Source organism: Penicillium verrucosum, assembly GCF_028828655.1.
Source record: "Penicillium verrucosum strain IBT 35672 chromosome Unknown utg000003l_segment0_segment0, whole genome shotgun sequence".
Classification (NCBI taxonomy): domain Eukaryota; kingdom Fungi; phylum Ascomycota; class Eurotiomycetes; order Eurotiales; family Aspergillaceae; genus Penicillium; species Penicillium verrucosum.
Window position 1 is genome coordinate 3,926,852 of NW_026643212.1, and position 19,652 is coordinate 3,946,503.

Consider the following 19,652-nt stretch of genomic DNA (forward strand, 5'->3'; position numbering starts at 1 on the left):
CAGAGTTGTGATATCTTCTGCCTGGGACCATACAAGTAGGACAGCGTTGAGCTGGCGGTATATGAGTGTGGGGGATTGACGCTAGGCTCGGAATCAATTCATTTTATATTGCACACACCTCCGTCTAGATTGTAGCTGTAATCTCTTCTCACTATATTGTACAATAGTAACTACATAGGTACTATTCGTATACACTATTATACAAGGATATCTTAAACGTCTTATATCTACACAGCATCAAATGCCTTACGTCTGCTTCTGCTTCTCCCACCCCATCGGCAAGGGCGCCTTATACCCTCCCTTCTCCCTAAGGAACCAATCAATCCAAACCTCCATCTTCTCCAAAACATTCCGTTCCGGCTTCCCCTCCATCCCAACATCAAACACCCCCTCCTTACACCAAACACTCCACGACCCCATCATCCCCGCCATAAGAACATCAGTTCCAAGCCGATCCCCAACAACAGCAATTTCATGCGGAGACTCAACAACCCCCCTCTCTCGAAACCACTGCACAACCTCCTGACCGCAAAAAGGCTTCTTTTCCGTCCCCGCTGGCAGCCGGAAAACAGGAATGCGCAGATGCGAAAGCTGCGCTTCTAGCTCGGAGATTTCACCGTCAAAGCGCGGATGGCTGCCAGCGCGGTTCGAGACGATCAGAATTGAGTGCGGGTTTGTAGTTTGGTTGAACGGGGAGGTTGGCGAGGTGCGGAGGGAGGAGAGTTTGGCCAGAATCTGTGGAGGGAAGGATGTTGTTTTCGCTGCGCAGAGTGTGTTGTCTTTGTCGAGCACTAGGGCACGGATTGTAGGTGTGTGCGGGGGTTTTTCGGGAGTTGGGATTTGTGTCTGGGGACCTTTCTTTCCGCTAATCAGGTGTGGTCCTAGGTTCTCGGGGAGGTGGGTGAAGGTTGGGATGGTGAGGTGTGGGAGGAATTGGGTTGGTTGTTTGAGGAGGGTTTGGACGGCGTGGTTGAAGCCACGTAGATTGGAATTAGGGGAGCCGGCCATTATGGTGGTATTTGAATTTTTGACGTAGAATTATCCGAGACGTAGAGAGTGTTATTGGACGCGCATTATGTGGGATATTTTTGAGCCTTTTCCTTTTTGAGGGTTGGAGTTGTTGTTTGGTCGGAATAGCCCAAAGCGGAGAGGATGAGCTTAGCCGCAAAACTCGCCTTTCTCTTAACCTCCACTTTTACTCCGACCTCATCACTGTCCCACCATCTCCCCACGATCACCCATTGCTTTGATTCGTGCCTTTTCGTGCGCGAAGGAAGCTCTTAGGTTTATTTTCGACTTTCGGTAATCGCTTTCTATCCTCGTTCGGCGTCACACAGTCAAAATGGGCAAGCTCACCTCCACGATCGGCATCCCGATCAAGCTCCTCAACGAGGCGCAGGTGCGTTACAGTCCCTGATATTGTCATTTCGGTTGTTCGATCGGAAGGAAATACTCGCATGACATCGCGAAAATGGATATCGCCGTGGATAGCGCGAGACAGATGGACTAACATCGTTTTCCAATAGGGCCATGTTGTGACAATTGAGATCACATCCGGAGTTGTCTACCGGGGGAAACTCCTGGAAGGTCAGTGAGCTATTTTTACTAAAGCTTTTATGTGTCTGCTCTCTGTTCATAGAGGCGGTCCATAAACAAGCCTTGGGAATGTCCCTGTTGCGCGATTCGAAAACTAACATGCATTTATCACAGCTGAGGACAACATGAACGTCCAGCTCAAGGACATCACCGTCACCGCTCGCGATGGCCGAGTCTCCCATCTCGACCAGGTATACATTCGCGGCAGCCATGTGCGATTCTTTATTGTGCCTGACATGCTCCGGTACGTTAAACCCTGATATTCACCTTTTTGGATACCGATTTCGCGAACTATGCATCTTGAATTTCACCGTTGCTGACTAGTTTTTTTTTTTTTTCATTTTTTAGTAATGCTCCCATGTTCCGTACACGAGGCCAGCGCGGGCGCGGTGTCGGTTTGGCGCGTGGTAAGGCTACAGTGCAGCGTGCGCGTGGCCAGCGCGGCCGGGGTTAGATGTTATGTGGAAGAGATGAAATCGCAGTTTCAAGGCCTCACAAATTCAAGAGTGGTTGGCGTTTTTCTTTGTTTTCTTGGTTCTTAGGGGATTTCTTTTTCGGGCTTTGATCTTGCGAAGTCTTAAAATATCGGCTGGCATTTGTTCTTGTAGATGCTTTGTCAGAGCACCATTGAATTTATGAATCAATACCCGACATGAATCTCCTGGTTTTGTAGTTTAAAGGTGTGTCTGTGTATATTTAGCTCACATGGTCTCATCTAGTATTGATATCGATTCAATGCCTCGGATGGCGGGTCATATACGGCTAGTGTGCGAAGGGCATATTAAGCGTAGCAGGAGTTCCATACCCACGGAATCAACCTAGCAGATTAATGCCTACAATGAAAATAGTGAGTCAAGCAATTCGGACAGCGTGGGCCGTATGTATATGGGAGCTCCTGCCGCTTTTAGAACGCGCTTTGGTCACGCAGGCTGCAATTACGTCACGTGACTCCCCTCCCCTCTGCAGAAATAGGACAGAAAACACATTGGATAATTTCCCTTTCCCGTCAAGCTTCAAAACCCATGCCTCTAGATCAGAGCACTTCCCGTTTGGCAATTGCCAAGGCTTCCCGGAAATGTGCAGCTCTGGAAACTAGCTCATTCCTTCCTGCTGCCGATACCCCCCCAACACTTCACAGAATCGATCCAGAAGTACGTCTACCTCATTCTTTCTGAGAATGGAGTTGGACGACTCGATCACAAACAAGGCAGTCGTGCTAGTAGGAAACACGAGCAACCACACAAGATCCTCAGGGGGAGATTGAAGAATTACGTGCTCTTCTGGCAGGACAGCTGACCAAACCGCGTTCTTACACTTTTGCTATAGCTTTGAAACACCACCACTGATCCCAGTTTGGTTCCTGATGACCAATTGGTACAATTGCCCCTAATGTCATTCCATCCAATGGTTTCAAACCCGATACTCTTAGCATGCTGAGACTGGACAGCACGTAGTAGCTCATGGGTAGTGTCAGACTTTAGAGTTCGTTGAACTCGGACAGGGATTGTATTAACGCAGGGGCCGATAACTTCCTCAATACCGGGAAGAAGCAGACTTCGAGCGGCGGTCAATTGCCCGAAGACAACGTCCGAGGACCCTGTCCATTCTTGTAGCACCGTTGCCCAGGCTACTTTGATAGCCGTCGCCATGGTTATCCCAGCAGGGGGCGTAGGTAAAGGCATATCCCTCTCAAAGCCCACACTTTTCTCCTCCGCCACCGGAACAGTTGGAAAGGGAACTGGAGTGACTTGCGAATCCTCGAGCAGGTCTCCCCAGAATGTGTACGCCTCGGGGGTTCTCTGTCGGAAGCACTCACGCGCATAAGCGGAAAAGTCGGATTCAATGCGTGCTTCTTGGTTATCGTATTGGGCCCACAGATCAGACACGAGCTTCTGGAGACTGATTGCATCGTACTGAGCATGTAGCAGCCTGATGATCAGGATGAAGTGGTCCGGTGCATCTTGGACCAGTTTGAACTCAACTCGGGGCTCGTCTGCGTGGTACGTATTCTGCAGTTCTGCCTCGCAGAATGAGTTCGCCAAATGAGACGGACATTGTCCCGGATCTCACACTGGTCAATGCCAAGCTGATTCTGACTGATCAAAAGCTGCTTTCCCTAACAAAGAAGGCATTGAGCCAGTGTCGCGATATTCTGCTGCTTACTTTGGATCGCGGAAGATCCGAATATGGAAGGCATCCTGGTGGAATCGAGATGCCGCGGTGGTAGCCATTTCGCCCCGGTTTTCGAATTGACTACCAATTCCCAGGCGGAAGAATACACAGGCTTCATCAACCGCACTAGCGGTTCTACTGGAAGTATGAAGTCCGTTCTGGTCAGCCACGCCCATTTCATCGCAACGATGGAAGCCACTCGCCTCACAGTTCCATCAACCACCAACCCAGACGAAGATGTGTGGATCTCCCCCTGTCTCTCGGCTTTTTCATCAGCGCCAAGTTGCACATGGGTCTTAACATCTTACTGGGAATTCCTGTGGTGCTAATGCGCGAATCTCTCGAATCATCCAATATCGATGTTATCCCCCTTCACGGGATCACGTTCCTCTTTGTTGCGCCCCCGTTGGCTGCTGCGAAGCTTGCGTCCGACCATAGCGAAACAGACCTGAGCAGAATGAAATGGATATTGAGTGCGGGCAGTTAGCACTTCCGAATACAGTTGCATTGCTCTCTCTTCTCCTGGCTTTCCATCAGGATGCCGTGATGAAGCCCCCCAACCGGACCGACCGACTGCATTTGTTGTTTTGAAGCCGGAATTCTGTGAAAAGCCTGAATAGGCGAAGGAGGATATGGAGCGGTATGCGGGTGAGAGACTGACTGGCTTGCAATGTCTGTCCAGTGGGGTCCGCTGTATTGATCAGATTCCGGTGACGGGATTCAAGATCAACCAGAGAGTCTTGAGGAACATGGCCTAGACCGATGCTAGCTGTTGAGGTCTATAGCTGCCTAAGACCTGCCTCCTCCAACTAGATAGCAAATATATATCTTTTTGTGATAGTGATTCATCGAAGACCTCCTCTCATAGCAGATTCGCCATCATTAATTTGGTTGTAAACATGGAGTGTGAATTGGTATTAACATCTGGATTTCGAACATTTCGACCGGGTCATGGGAGTAAATGACTGTATGGTATTATCTAAGAATTAAGGTACCGAACACTGTAACACATGTATTACTAGTATCCTACCTAATTCCGACATCAATCCACGAGATTCGGCATACGGACATCCACTCCAAGGGGCTGGGAATCTTTGGGTTTAGCACCGCTGACAGAACTAGGAACTCCTTATGTTGTACGGAGTAATGTTAGTTGAACCCCTTTAGTACGATGGATCGATACAATTGCGGCAGCTGAGCATAGCTTGTTCAGATCCTGCAAGGAACCTATATCCACCTTGAGCTCGACTTTAATATACTGAAATACTTGGCTTTCTAGTAATATGGAATAGAATAATAACTATATCATCCAGGTCGGTGGATAATTGCTCATAGACGAAACCTTGCCATCAGGGGATCAGAAATGAAGACAAATAATTAACCAACAAATAACTAACCATTTCGACTGAACTATGCTAGGCCTATAGAACCAGATCCTTGGGCTTCTCCTATGGGAATAGAGAGGAGTTGGTAAAGTGCCCATTCTTCGATGTCTATGGTATTTCGGATTTTTCAATTTCAACACGTACATAGAAATACATGGGCTCGTAATCTACTGGGGCACCGAGGTAACCATGGGGCTGTCATTTATTCGTGCCGTCCCGCTATGGATCCACGGTTCCACCGTGTATTTCTAAGATTGCTGAAACTTTGGAACAAGCTGAACTGTCCTGCCTCCGTACATGCATACCAAGGTAGGTACCTACCTAACCGCTGATCGATATAGTATATCATACATGGAGATATCTGCCGCGCTCGCTGCTGTGCTTCGCAGGTTTGAGGTGTCGCTATACGAAACAACGTAAGCCCTCCACTCTGGTCTGATATTTTATGAATGTTCTTACTAATATCTTCGTAAAACGCAGCGAGGAGGACATGAAGTACAAGGCGTATGCTTCTATACACTACACTGGCCGGCCCCTGCGAGCAACGCTCAAGCCTAGGCTTGATTAAAAGCGTTTGCCAATTTATTCTGTATTTGTTCTCTACAGAGCATCAGAAGAGGGTTGGCGGAGGGGTGAGCTATCAACATGTTCCAGTTTGACTAACATGCTCACGGGTCGACTATATTAAATTGATCTGACGGGTACAGTATATGAGATCTACCCTTATCGCTCGATTCTGTGTACCAAAAGTGGTTCGGGCCCTTTATCCTTAGCGTCATGGACCCCGCCACTCGACCATAGATAGCATGGGAATTGCTGTTACAAAGGCGAGCAAGCCCAAGGTCCATGACATAGTCTTCCATCCATGTGACAACACCAGGATAGGAAATATCTCTCGCTCAGTCTCTCTCTCCTCCGCGCTCTGGTTTATGGATGCATATTTCTCATAAGGTCATTGATTGTATCGCATCCGCCAGACTGATCTTAGTACATTTCGTATGGGACCCCGTGGGCCTACTGTTCACCTTGGAACGCGGTTTTCGATACTTTATACTGTCTCCCACAGTAGAATACCCAAAGGACGGAGGGTAAACTGGTCTAGAAAACGGTAATGTACAGCAAAAGATTCAGCTGTGTCCATATACCAAGGCAATATACCTCGCGTGATAATGTTATGCGCACCCTGTATGGAGTGAGGTGGCCAACGTGCGGGTGCGTACATCTTCTTCGATGGGACTAAGAATTGTCGAACAAATAGTTATACGCTTACCTATGACACAGTCGGGCAAACTCCGAACTAAATCCGAGGAACTCCGAAGCCGCGTAGCATCGGAGTATCGGAGATAGTTCCGAGGTCGGTGGCCCGGTTTCTCCGAACCCCCTAAACTCCGATTTTCGTCACCCCACATCACAGTCCCTTTTTCTCCGAACACCCTTGTCGATTTTATCCGTTTTACAATGCGGACCGGACTTCCAACTCCGTGTAAAAGATAACTGCTAAATACAATGAGTCAAAGCTCCTCCACCCACGATGGGTTGAGTCGAGCGCAAGGCCCTAGATCTCCTTATCGCCGAAAGCGGAAAGTCCTTAGCTGCGAGCACTGCCGATGCTCCAAATTAAAGTGTGATCGTCAACAGCCTTGCGGTGCTTGTACGCGGCGAGGGTGCGAGCTGTCGTGCTCGTTCTTAATCACCCCCACTGTCCCGACCACATCCCCCAACGATCATCGAACAACGTCCAATCCCTCATCGTCAAATGTGCGATCTAGGAAAAGGCCCGCCGCCCCCTCAGGCCCTTTGAGGCAACCTGTTGCTAGTTATTCAGGTAGTCGATCTGGGCGGTTGGGACCTGATGAAATTCAAGATTCTCAAGATAGTCGCTGGGAAGCGGTTCTTCAACGGCCGTGTCCCGAAGATGATCCTGTCGCAGCAACCGACACTTTGTCTCCCTTTTCAGTTGGCCCGAGTATCTCGCTTCGGGATATTATTGATATTTTACCCTCTAGAACCAGCTGCGACTGTCTGGTTTCTCATTTTTTCAATCATATCTCTGCTCTATTCCCCATTCTCCATGGCCCAACATTCCAAAAGCAGTATGTTGCCTTTATGCAACAGCCCTATGAAGTCGATCTCTCTTGGCTAGCCTTACTCTTTTCTATGTGCTCTTTGACATTGAATACCATGGAGCCAAGTGATCCTAGACTGCTGGATATATGGCCAAAAGGGTCTCATTTCCAGGAACAAGAGGCTGTGACTTTGTCCCGTCGGCTTCAGCAAACTGCGATGGTTTGTCTTTTACAAGATCAATTTTTTATCCGACATAAACTTAGCACATTCGAGGCTTTGCTGATGGTGATATATAACCTTTCCCACAACGAGTCTGTCGATCAAGGGTGGGCCTTGTTGGGTATGGCGTTAAACATCGGCATAGCCCTACGGTGTAATGTTGACTCCCAGGGACTTAATCATCTCGAGACTGAGAGACGCCGGCGCTGCTGGGCTGGAATATTGACATTACATACCTACCAAGCCATTCTCTTTCGGGATATCGACATGTCATTCCTTCTTGATATAAAAACCACAATGCCCGCAGATGTCAATGATGTTGATATTACCCAAGACGGGATCTCGCAGCCATCTAGCTCGCCCACGCAGATGTCCGTGATGATGTTCAAAGTCCGGCTTTTCCGGATCTCCACACAGATCTGTCACCACATATCTGGTCCCTCACGACTTGAGGCAGAGCCACTGAGGGGGTTTGATGCAATGATTGCCGAGGAACAACAGAGATGGGACTCGACGTATTTGGTGGACGGTGCCCCAAACATATTAGATTCCAGTTACGCCTATTGGTGCATTCTACAAACCTATGCACATCAACTTTACCTTCTTCTACATCGCCCTTTTCGCCATTCTCAGTCATCATGCTTTCTTGCAACATCCCGAGACAGGTGCATAGCTTCCAGTGTCGCGTTACTCGGCCTCCATCGTCAGATCTACGAAGTTCCACTGCTTCGACCCTATCTCTGGTTGCTTAGAGGTGTTACAAGCTTGAAGGCGCTTCATGCTGCTGTGGCACTCAACTCGTGCCTTCTGGATATGCCATCATCTTTTGAGTCGGGCTCGTACCGGGAGGAGTTAAACAAACTCGTGCTTCGAATGGAGAGCCTTTCTCGTCGGAGTGCAATATGTTTGAAAGCGCATCGCATACTTCTTCAATTACAGTAAGTTATACTTCATCTCGGTGGCAAGTTCAGCTGAATGACTTTATCCAGAGCTCAATTCGAAGCAGCAAACCAGCAACCGGCGGATTCTGGACCTCGGTTAGAGAGCAGAATTGAAGACTGGACCGATATGCGGGAATGGTTTGGGGCGGGTCTTTTCAACTGGGTAAGATATAGAATCCGTGCTTTCTTGACTCCGGACTAACTTGTTCAGAACTTGGATAGCGTTGGCAACCTTCCCGCAGTTTGATTTCTTTATATTGGACAGATCCGACGATTTTTCAGATGGGTGCCAAACCTGTTACACCACTGACTAACTAATCATTAGATGAACGAGAAATTCTTAGGAAAACGCGAAAGGGAATTCTTGGTGAGGTAAATACAATTTGTCGGACTCAACATCGAAGAGATATCATCATTCCGTATCAGAACAAACGTTTGCAGAGTGTTGTAGGTATGGTTATTTCTGCTGAGGGCAATAAGTATCAGCCTTGTAATATGATTAAGGGCTCAAGCCGAGAAGCTGTGGGTCTTTTGATAGCAAAAAATCCCCCTTTACGAATTGGAAGTCCGATGTCCAGGTGGATCTAATTCGGCCGAGACTAACTCGGAGTTCAATTGTAGAGCCGTACTCCTTATGTCCGATGAGATGAAATCCGAAGTTGGGTCATAAATAGTAGGCGAAGTGGAACAAAATGAACTTATCAACAGCTAAGCTACGATCCACACAGTCCACATTTCTGCCTTTGGCTTTGAAAACCAAGCACTTAAATCCGATAACATTTAGGGCCCAATATGATAGTTAAAATTTCAGTCGCTATATAATCATAACTTGCCCGGTTTTTCACTGTCTTCAAATGATCCCACGATAATGGAATCTCTCTTTCAATATCAACGTATCAGACAATATGTTCGCCACCAACTAGCTGAAATCAGAGAAAAATGCAGTTGTGAGGATTATACACTTGGGTCACCACATAGCTCGAGGTAAGTGATGGCTCAACGAGTCTTTGCAAAATATATATTTCTAGCCATGCTAATTAATGGTCAATTATCCAGCTGCGACTTACGCGATGCCTCGCTTTCTGTTCCGCCGAGCAAATCCTCGCCTCAAGAAAAATCCCCCACCGATGCCCTCATCATTGTGGACTGGGATGGTAACAATGATCCTTTGAACCCTGCAAACCAGACCGTCTCGCGGAAGATGTTTATGACCCTTCTGGTTACTTTAATTGCTTTTTCTGTAACTGCCGCATCGGCCATTGATGCTTGCGGTATCCGACAATACAGTGAATACTTCAATGTATCTGAAGTAGTTGGGTCTCTTGCGACAGGTATGTACAGTCTTTCAAATTTATGATGACTCTTTTTGCATAAGTTGACCATGCCAACAGGTCTATTTCTGGTCGGTTTTGGGGCCGGTTCTCTCCTTTCAGGCCCATTCTCCGAGACGTTTGGTCGGAACGCCGTCTACTTAACAACCATGGCCATTTTTCTCATATTTATCATGGCCGCGGCGCTCGCTCCAAATATCCACAGCCACCTTATCTTCCGTTTTCTTGCGGGTTTCTTTGGCTCTACTCCACTCACCTGCGCTGGAGGTACGGTGGCGGATTTGTGGAGTCCATTACAAAAGACGTACGCCTTTCCAGCCTACGCTATTCCATCCTTCGTGGGACCGATGGCTGGGCAGATAATGGGCAGCTATATTCCTCTTCATTTGGGGTGGCGTTGGCTTGAGTGGATCATGCTTATTATGGGAGGTGCGGTCCTTCTTGTTATTCTTGTGCTTCAGCCAGAAACATACGGACCTCTCATTCTCTATTGGAAAGCAAAGATTCTCCGCGAAGAAACTGGGGATGACAGATACAAAGCTCCGATGGAGATGAAAAACCAAGCTTTGGGCCGACGACTGCTGGTCTCGGTATATCGGCCATTTGCGCTGGTTTACTCCGAGTTGATTATCATCCTGATGTGTCTCTACCTAACTGTTATCTATATTGTCCTCTTTACCTTCCTGGAGGGATATACATACATTTTTGGTGATACATACGGGCTTTCACAGGAGATGACTGGCATACTCTGGGCGGGGATGCTAGTTGGCATTCTTCTTGTGGGTTGTCTGGTTCCGGTAGTATACTCTTGGACTGCCAAAGAGTACAAGAAGACTTCTACGATTACTCCTGAAACACGATTGTGGTATGCAATGTTGGGTGGTGCTCCGGCGGTGCCAATAAGCCTGTTCTGGATGGGTTGGACCAGCTATGTAAGTGTCCATTATTTGTTCGTCATTGTTTCGGTCACTGACTTTCGCGCTCTTTATTTTTAGCCTTCCATCTCAATTTGGTCTCCTATCATTGCCTCCGCCTTGTTCGGATACGGAATCACTACTATTTTCATCGTCACATACATGTATATCATAGATTCCTATGGTGTATACTCGGCATCTGCATTGGGATTCCTTGTTTTCACCAGATATGTGGTGGCAGGCGGCATGACGGTTGCTGGTGGGCCTATTTACCGTTCTATCGGCGTTCATTACACCCTGACCATCTTGGGGGCCATCAGTACAGTCATGGCCGCAATTCCATACTTGCTTTATGTGTATGGGCCGATCCTTCGCAAATACAGCAAATTTGCTGTCAACGTTGGTGCAGATTAATGTTTGGAACTCGGCAGATCTCACGTGAAGAACTTTGGTGGAAGAATAAGTTCATGAGTTCAGCAGATTGTTGAACAAAAATTATATCCAAGTCATTGGAGAACCTGATAAAATAATAGACTGTTTATGCAAATACAACGATACATAATCTTGATTCTTATGTAGCACTTTTTGTATGACATCCCGCGGACCTACCATTTACCTTACTTTACAACGGAATTTAATATTCTCTTCCAGAATAGAATACCCAAGGATGAGTGAATGGCCTGGAACGGTGGTGCGCATTATCCAATTAACACCCATATATCAAGGCAATATACCTCAGGCGGGGATGGTAGAACAGCACGGATAAGTCTACATGGAGTGGGTGTGTACATCTTCGACAGAACAAGGCTTGTCGAAAAAATGTATCAGGGGAGCAAAGAGCAGCAAGGACAGCATTCTAAGTCTATACGGTCATTTTTTTCCTGACAGGAATTATAAGTCGTCTTTAAATAGGACCCCGGGGTCAAGCATGGATTACATAATATCCCGTGATCAAGTCGGGGATCAAAAAGCGGCAAGAGGTGAGGACTAAAATGGAAAGGGAAACTATCCATCCACTGCGTTGGTTTTTATGCGAGGGACAGGTAGCCGTCTCAATACACCACATTCTTCCACCGAATACTATCTATGGAGTAAACAGGGCACTATCTGCCCAACTGTTTTAAGAGATATCTCAAACCCCCCAATTGTACCGCCACCATGACCTATTCAGCGCCCGCATCCAACCCCGCGACCTCCGCGAAGCCTAAAATCAAGAACATCCCCAACCCACGCCGCCTCTTAATACTCACACCAACCACTCAATCCCTCGCAATAATCCCCCCACTCCTGCACTCCCTAACTGGTGTCCCCGTCGTCGACCCGCCACAACAGCCAGCCCCTTCACCAACATCTAGCTCAACACCCCCACCACCAACAAGCACCTTCGCCGGCTACACAACCCACAGCCCTCTCCGCCTCGAAACAAAATACTACACAACCGAAGTCCCCGTGTGGGTCGATGAGATCCCACTCGCGATCCACGGCCTAGACACACAAAGCACTCCCGCGCCAGCACCGACAGCCGAGCAATGGAAAACGGAATTTCTAAGCACAGAAGCCGAGATCGTGCGCGAGGCTGTTGGGGCTCTGGTTGTGTGCGCGCATACTCCTAGCGATGCGACACCTCCACCAGGATCCAATGCAGACGCAGACCCCGCGGAGCGGCCCGATGTGCGCGCACTGCTTGACCTGATGCGCGGTATTGGCGCTGTCAAAGAGCGCATTGACGAGGAGCGCGGCGGGCTCGGTGATGTTCCTGGTGTATTTGTTTTGATTGGAAGTCGGAAGGGTGCTGTGGGTACCGCTGCGGGTCAGCAGGGACCCAAGGACCCCGATCCGGAGCTGAGGCTTGGTATTGATGATGAGGATCTAGGTGGTGGTGAGACAGTGCCATTTTCGGTTGGGTGGTGGGAGGATCAGTTTTTCGATATGGGGTTGTTGGGGTGGGAGGTTGTTGAGTGGGATCCTAAGGAGGGTTTGGAGGTTGAGACGAGGAATCAGTATGGGGGTGAGTTTACTGAAGCAAGCTTTTGTTTATTGGATTATATAGCAAGATTTTGGATTTTAGCTAACTTTATGCTATTACTAGAACGTGAGGGTATGCCTCGTATTAAAGAGGTCCTCGAGACTCATGACTGGTCTATGGTTGGAGGTGACTCTGGTCTTGACGGAGACAATGACCCTGGCGTGGATTCTGAGGATGATCTTCAAGACCAACTATTAGGTCTGGATGGCTCTCGTGGGTTTGGCGATGAAGTCCATGAATTGGAGCGTGAAATGTTCGGTTTGCGTATGGCAATTGAACGTGGAGGTGGCGATGGTGATGAGAGAGATCACTCTGACCATGATGATGGAGAGGATGAGATCGATGTCGAGAGCATGGAGGCATTGATGATGCGCATGCAGACAATAAAAGGTATGATTCCGTGTTAATTACTTGGGCTCGCCATAGTTGACATAGCGGTGTACTAACTTGGCTATTAGATATGAGCTCCGAGCTGCCGGAGGGCGAACGGAAGCGATTTGCTGCGAAGGCCGTGCAGGATATTATGCGAGATCTATAAGATTACTTGTTATTTTGCATAAATTCTAATTTAGATATTCGAATAATCATGTTCCATTACAATATATTACCTAGGTATGTAGACATGGAGTGTTACATAGCACGTCCCTAATATCCAGCACTGCCACAAACCGAGCCACACCGCCCCAAAGTGCCGAGACCGGTTCCATCCGTGCGCTTCTCTGACGTCAGCATATTCCAACCTTGGAAGGTTCCAAGGCAGTCAACTTCACAAAATGAGCTGTGTTAGCTGTGTTTTGTGCATGGATCATCCTGGCTAGCTTATTGCTTGGGCAATTCTTCGCTTCCTACATCATCTTCTCCATTCTCCACATGTGTACTCCGTACTTGAAACGCCGCTTCGTCATGCCTTGAGCCTCCTAAGCGAACTCAACCTTATTCAATTCCGACGGTCTGCAACATAACTCTCTCTCATTATTACATGCGCCGTGGACATACACAATAAGCAATTGAACGAATAAAAAGGATCCCTCCTTTCCTAAATGCATTTCCCCGTGCGGAATTGCGCCCCTATCGTGTCGGCGGCGACGGGGAGGATATCACAATGCGGTGCCCCGTACGCCTCGTTAGGAAAGTCTGCCTCGGGGGAGCTAAACAGCTGGACTGGGCACCGCTCTACCATTACAGCTAGATATATCCGTTCATTCTCAGGGAGGTGCCTCGGCAGAGGTATTGGTCTCAGAGCTCATAACGCGTCACTGGTCACAAAACCGGGATATACTACGCCAATTGCGGCTCCACTAGACCATATTGCATGGATTCAGACAAGAAAATTCAGCAGTGCAGATCATACACAAGTCTCGGGCGATAATCCGAAGACAAAGGAGCCCTTGGAGAAGTTCGGAGTTCAAAAAGGCAACCAAGAAGCTCGACCTCAGCGGACAGTTCTTAGTGAGAATGGTGAAAACGGAAAGTCCCCAACTGAAGGAGCGAAGTGGCCTGAAAGGATGAATAAAGGTAATAAGGTGCTGCTATGGTTTCTTCAAGTATCAATGCTGACGTTAGGGATAGGTAAAATGTTGACGACGCCATCGCGGCTTTTCAAATTGATCATCCCTTTAACGACCATCGCAAATGGAGGCCATGATAAAGGTATGTCAATCCTCAACATATTCTCCAAACATCACTTGACCAGCATGCTAACAGCTCAATCAGAAATCGAACCCATATCTATCCTAGTCCACCCCCAACAACCACTATCATACCTAGAGCGCTTGATCCAGTCAGAACTACCCCCAATTAAAGGCAGCACCGACAGGCTCCGCCCACCAGCCGTATCCTTCGTCGCACTCCAGCACGATGACAATGCAATCAAGCCCAAGAAGCGAATCGAAGATGAGATCGACCTAGACGCAAACCAAGCTCAAGAAAAGGACTTTATCACTGGCAACGACAGCATTGGCGGCAGCAAACCGCTCAACGGCAGATCACCCATCCAGCACCGCCGGTCTCGAGAAGAGGACGTCGAAACCTACAGCTACCCATGCAAAATGAACGGCACCCCGCCCCAAAACGGTGAACCCGAGCGCTTCGTACGCTGGTCGCAAGCCACAGAGATAGGCGACTTCATCCGGGATGCTGCGCGTGCGGGTGAGTTTATTGTGACGATCGAAGGCGCGCCGTCCGGTCTAAGCCAGATCCGCGTCACGGTACCGTCATTCAACGAGCGCACATATTACCTCCGCATGCGGCTGCGCAAGCTCTCGCGACGCATTCAAACTATGGCGAATGTGAAGGAAGAGTGTGATACGCTGGCGCATCGGGGTGCGCAGCGGGTTGCGATTGGCGGGTTTGGAATTCTTTCCATTTGGTGGTTTACGGTTTATAGGTTGACGTTCGAGACTGATCTCGGGTGGGATACTATGGAACCTGTGACTTACTTGGTCAGTTTGTCCACGCTGATGGGGGGTTATTTGTGGTTTTTGTACCACAATCGGGAGATTTCTTACAAGTCTGCACTGGACTTTACGATCAGTGCTAGGCAGAAGAAGCTCTATCAGTTGCACAGCATTGATTTGCAGCTTTGGGAATCCTTGATTGACGAAGGGAACTCGCTTCGTAAGGAGATTAAGAATATCGCGGGTGAGTATGATGCTGAGTGGAATGAGCGAGCTGATGAGCAGGATAAGCGTGTGACAGAAGTCTTGAAGTCAGATCGCCGGCAGAAGCATGACAAGAAGAAGGATTCGGATGATAAGGATGATGAGAATGATGATTGATGGTTTCGATCTACTTGTCATTCTTCGTACGTGTATGTACTTTGCATTCCATGCCATTTCTGGTCATCCAATAGATAGCCTTCAAGTTCATACTTCAATTATACAAAATATATATCAAATAGCGAAGCGAAAAGAAAAGAAAAGAAAAGAAAAATAAAACCAGTATCCCCCAGAAACACCTTCAACCCCAAAATATCACAGTGTCCCATTTCGCACAGGATCATAGTACTTCTTCGGCTGCGTCGTCTCCTCCTGCCTCGTACGTTTATCTATAAACACACACACTCATTAGCATCTCCATCAATGAAGCAATACACCAGATAACCAGTCCCAAGAAAGAAAAGAAAAGAAAAGAAAAGAATAAAACATACCAGACTCCGAACCCGCAGAACCACCAGTCTCCCCCTTCCTCCTATTCCGATTATTCCTCACATCGCGCGACCGAAAAACACTATACAACAACCAACCGGCGACCCAATTCGGGCCGTATTCGCCATTCGTCGCCCCGCGCTCGAACAAGCCGCGCACGAGCGGCGGCGCATTGTGACATATCTCGAGGATCGCCCAGCGCTGGCAGTCTGGGCGGATGTGGTGCCAGAAAAAGGGCGGGCGGGTTGTTGGGTCGGCGCGCACGTTGTCGAGGAGGTTTGCGGTGTCGAGGTTCATGCGGTTGTAGACAATGATTGCTTCGTCCTGGTTTGGGATTTGTTAGGGGGTTCTTGGGATATGTATGGTGCATGCTTGTATATGGCAGACGGGAGAGGGAGGGAGAGAGAGAGAGAGAGAGAGAGAGAGAGAGAGAGAGAGAGAGAGAGAGGGAAGTACAGGTAGGATGAGTGTTAACAGTATAGGATATGTATAAGGTTGTACTTACTCGCATGGCGCGGTAGTATTGCTCATGATGAGGGTCTTGGGGGTTTAGACCCAATGCGTGCATGAATTCTTCTTTGGATACTCGAGGTCCGACGGGCATTTTGTTGGGTTCCTCGATTAAATCGAGTATTGAATTTGGGGGGTTGGTATGTAGAGTGCTGTATATGCCGTGATTGAAGAGTATTGCCGAGCTTGTATATCAGCCGGGAAATCAATATGCAAGAAAGATAGACGAGTGGATATGAATATGAATGCAAATGCAAATGCGAATGTAAAACTGAAGAAGTAAACTCATAGCCTGCATCAAAGCCAGACTTTATATCACTATCTCCTCCCATTCAAACAGATCTCAACGGCGCGGAAACCCATCTAACGGCCGTTGGCTGTAAATTGCACGGCGCCGAAGCCGTGCTCATACAATCAGAGATGCCTATGCCGGAATGAGGCAGAGCGAACGGACAGCGCGAGACAAGAAACAGAAACAGACGCAATCAGACCAAGCGGGGAAATGGGGAAACTGGGGCAAAGGGCAAACCCGCAATCAGATCGAGATATAACACAAGCACAAGGATCCAGAGCAGAAGACAGGGATCTAAGGGATATGCTTCGAGGCTAAGACAATACCTCTTACCTCCTACAAATCAATATTATTATTCTTTCTTTTGGCGTGCATGCATAGACCAACAAAGGGAAAGATAAAAGATGGAGAGCACAAGTCTAGTGTTGCAGTCGAGGTGGGATCTTCCGGGGTACTTTTTTGTCTGTCCTGGCGCTTATGGTTTTCTTTCCGGGATTAGACGTTAATGTACTTCTTGCAGGATGCGTGGAGTCGGGTGGTACATGTACAATGTGTGTGTGGGTGATCACTGCACACCCGTTAATACAACCCCGGGCGACGTCAAACTGAGATCTAGGCTTCATATATTCGCTTTTATTGGTTTAGCGCGTACAGGGTACGTAAACCGTTGGGGGGTTGGTAGAATCCAAGGAATAGGGCTACGGCGTTGTGATACAGTCTTTCTCGGTGGAAAGTAGGCCGGGGACATGAAGGTCCGATATGGCAAACGAAAGCGAGTATAAGTTTACATTAGAGGCTAGAAAGGGGAGGAGGAATAAAAGGAGAGGCAGGTAGTACAGAACCTCCTATTCTTGTTCCCTACCTCTCGCTCGCCCCTCGGAAAAAGAAAGGCGTATTGCAGGCCAGGGTGACAAGTCGAATAAAGAGAGACAATTGCAAACAGAGTCATGGTAGACCCAGCACCCAGGGTCGAGGACTGTGCGCGAAGATGGCTGGCTAAGTGCGTTCTAATATATCGAGGGAGACGTGCTGAGCGCAGGTCTGCTATCCGAGACAGACGGGTAGGAGATATATGTATGCTTGCATGCATGAGAAAGAGGTGTATTTTCGAGGCCAGTTTGTTTATTGTATATAGACCGAAATAGACACTTCCAGATCCACATCAAGATCCCCGTCCAAAGGCAACAGGCGTTCGTCAGGAAAAACTAGTATCTAACCTTGTTGCCACGTACCTGTATGTATCCGTGGTGAAGGAATTGACACGACTCTAGCTTATAAGAACCAAATCTGTAAAGCCACATTGCCAACCGAGGACATCCACTATGTGGAGAGAGAGCTCAGAGAATCACGTCGTGCATCCCGAACTCGGCATCGAGGCCCACTGAAACCCAACCCAGCAGCAAGCGAAACATTCAGCCACCCTTGCTAGCGGGGAATAAAGCCAAATAAGGCACCTGTGCCTACCCGTCGGCTTGCGGGCACCCTGCAGAAAAAACAACGCTCGTTGGCTATGTTGTGTGACTTGCCCGGCCGGAGTCCAGGCCAGGATGCAATTAAGCAGAAACTGGACAGACCGGAACCCAAATCGGTGTTGTTGCTTGCATCTACGCCAGCTTTTGGATTTTCGATAGTGGGCGCGTACTTGCGTCCCGTTGCGGGGAAAGGGATCCGGTGGACGATGGCTTGACTCGATTTCAATTTTCTCGTTTGTGATGGATGCATATGCAATGGGGCGATGGCTGGTTGGATGGGACTAGCAACGTGGCAACAAGTACGACGGATTGAGCTCTAGATTTCGATGTATCCTTTTGAGCGCCATTCGAGCAACAGAGTCCCTTGATAACTCTATAGGTATGAAACTTCGCATGCTATACATGTCAGATCCTAATTTCGCAACTGCCAAATGGCGACCAGAGCAAATAGATATATCATAAAGAGGAGAGCGACACGTAATACTTAACAGGAGAACCTACCGTCCCATCTCCGGCTCAACGGAACGTGTCCTCGTTGGCGCTGCGATTAAAGAACGGATATCACATTGTGTACAAGACGAGGGCTAGTCAAGGTGGATCATCTGCGCATCACGATGTCAATAACACTGCATAATCCCGCTGGCGCATTGCGCACTAGCACGGACTGTTGAGAGATTGAGCTGTGGTTGGACGGCCAGAGCAAGGAGGTAGGAGGAGTCGCATCTGCCATGCTGAATCTTGACTTGTGATGGATGATGATTGTTCTTTAGAGACTGTTCTCTAAAAACGCTTGGTAGGATCCAAAGCGCACCACTCGCTCAACGAACTCTAGCTCCTCGAATTGGCTGGATTTCAGCTTCAGCCAATATGTGAGCATACCGTTGAATGTCGCCGGCGTCGCACCATCTCCACACTGCAGGTCCCCGGTACTCGTTTACCATTCGCTATTGACCATGGGAGAGCGGATGCAGGCGCAGATACGGCAGAATTTGCTGGCAGTTGGAGTAGATAGTGGAGGATGCGATCTGTTGTACTGAGCAAACTATCCTCGTAAAGTGCAGCATCCCGGAATCGAGACATGTGAAGCACGGACACACACACACAACAATTTTGGATTAGATGGAATTTCGCCAGTTAGTTAATAAATACCTTACTAACCAGATGATGTCCGAGCTTTTGATGACAGATAGACCACCAAGTCGAGAACACACACACACACACGACAGAGATAAGAGTAAGACCGAACAGACTTATCCTCCGTTGAATGTAACGACAGATCTAGCAGATCAATACAAGCAATCTGTCAAGCGGCAATAGAAGTGAATCCATAAATTGGGTCGACCATCCCTCATTGGGATAGAGTTCTAAGGTTGAGTCAAGCTTATCCGGGTACCCCAGAGGCCCACGCAAGTGGCTGAAGGTAAAAAGCTTTTTAGAGCGCCACTTCTCGGCTTAGATGCTTAGGGGTTCCTGAGTATCAGGGGAAGTTCTCCCCGATAGCTCCGAGGCTATGGCTGGAAATACTTAAGCATGCTTAGATCTAATATTCTGGGACTTTTGAATACTTGGGCTATACTTTTG

General features: G+C 48.3%; 10 protein-coding genes across 10 annotated transcripts; 6 read left to right on the plus strand and 4 right to left on the minus strand.

Moving 5' to 3' along the window:
- Positions 1-246: 246 nt before the first annotated feature.
- On the minus strand, positions 247-1,008 carry N7516_009088 (phosphatidylglycerophosphatase; the record flags this gene model as incomplete). Its single annotated transcript, XM_057221807.1, has 1 exon — positions 247-1,008. One exon carries the CDS (start codon positions 1,006-1,008, stop codon positions 247-249), a length of 762 nt encoding a protein of 253 aa, XP_057072079.1.
- A 334-nt stretch (positions 1,009-1,342) lies between these two features.
- On the plus strand, positions 1,343-2,246 carry N7516_009089 (putative small nuclear ribonucleoprotein SmD3; the record flags this gene model as incomplete). Its single annotated transcript, XM_057221808.1, has 4 exons — positions 1,343-1,399; positions 1,527-1,587; positions 1,711-1,840; positions 1,945-2,246. 4 exons carry the CDS (start codon positions 1,343-1,345, stop codon positions 2,048-2,050), a joined length of 354 nt encoding a protein of 117 aa, XP_057072080.1. The 3' UTR covers positions 2,051-2,246.
- A 618-nt stretch (positions 2,247-2,864) lies between these two features.
- On the minus strand, positions 2,865-3,793 carry N7516_009090 (uncharacterized protein; the record flags this gene model as incomplete). Its single annotated transcript, XM_057221809.1, has 2 exons — positions 2,865-3,613; positions 3,760-3,793. 2 exons carry the CDS (start codon positions 3,791-3,793, stop codon positions 2,865-2,867), a joined length of 783 nt encoding a protein of 260 aa, XP_057072081.1.
- On the plus strand, positions 3,783-4,526 carry N7516_009091 (AMP-dependent synthetase/ligase; the record flags this gene model as incomplete). Its single annotated transcript, XM_057221810.1, has 2 exons — positions 3,783-4,007; positions 4,389-4,526. The coding sequence occupies 2 exons, from the start codon at positions 3,783-3,785 to the stop codon at positions 4,524-4,526; spliced, it is 363 nt and encodes a 120-aa protein (XP_057072082.1).
- A 3,210-nt stretch (positions 4,527-7,736) lies between these two features.
- N7516_009092 (fungal specific transcription factor domain-containing protein) lies at positions 7,737-8,627 on the plus strand (the record flags this gene model as incomplete). The annotated part of the gene is made up of 3 exons (XM_057221811.1): positions 7,737-8,377; positions 8,429-8,543; positions 8,592-8,627. The coding sequence occupies 3 exons, from the start codon at positions 7,737-7,739 to the stop codon at positions 8,625-8,627; spliced, it is 792 nt and encodes a 263-aa protein (XP_057072083.1).
- Positions 8,628-9,248: 621 nt separating this feature from the next.
- On the plus strand, positions 9,249-11,039 carry N7516_009093 (MFS transporter; the record flags this gene model as incomplete). Its single annotated transcript, XM_057221812.1, has 4 exons — positions 9,249-9,364; positions 9,437-9,711; positions 9,772-10,643; positions 10,707-11,039. 4 exons carry the CDS (start codon positions 9,249-9,251, stop codon positions 11,037-11,039), a joined length of 1,596 nt encoding a protein of 531 aa, XP_057072084.1.
- A 744-nt stretch (positions 11,040-11,783) lies between these two features.
- On the plus strand, positions 11,784-13,189 carry N7516_009094 (adaptin-binding domain-containing protein; the record flags this gene model as incomplete). The annotated part of the gene is made up of 3 exons (XM_057221813.1): positions 11,784-12,633; positions 12,715-13,041; positions 13,110-13,189. 3 exons carry the CDS (start codon positions 11,784-11,786, stop codon positions 13,187-13,189), a joined length of 1,257 nt encoding a protein of 418 aa, XP_057072085.1.
- A 502-nt stretch (positions 13,190-13,691) lies between these two features.
- On the plus strand, positions 13,692-15,428 carry N7516_009095 (uncharacterized protein; the record flags this gene model as incomplete). The annotated part of the gene is made up of 3 exons (XM_057221814.1): positions 13,692-14,166; positions 14,221-14,301; positions 14,365-15,428. The coding sequence occupies 3 exons, from the start codon at positions 13,692-13,694 to the stop codon at positions 15,426-15,428; spliced, it is 1,620 nt and encodes a 539-aa protein (XP_057072086.1).
- Positions 15,429-15,623: 195 nt separating this feature from the next.
- Positions 15,624-16,401, minus strand: N7516_009096 (uncharacterized protein; the record flags this gene model as incomplete). The annotated part of the gene is made up of 3 exons (XM_057221815.1): positions 15,624-15,697; positions 15,800-16,121; positions 16,303-16,401. 3 exons carry the CDS (start codon positions 16,399-16,401, stop codon positions 15,624-15,626), a joined length of 495 nt encoding a protein of 164 aa, XP_057072087.1.
- A 2,268-nt stretch (positions 16,402-18,669) lies between these two features.
- Positions 18,670-19,151, minus strand: N7516_009097 (uncharacterized protein; the record flags this gene model as incomplete). Its single annotated transcript, XM_057221816.1, has 2 exons — positions 18,670-18,813; positions 18,951-19,151. 2 exons carry the CDS (start codon positions 19,149-19,151, stop codon positions 18,670-18,672), a joined length of 345 nt encoding a protein of 114 aa, XP_057072088.1.
- Between the last annotated feature and the right edge of the window lie 501 nt (positions 19,152-19,652).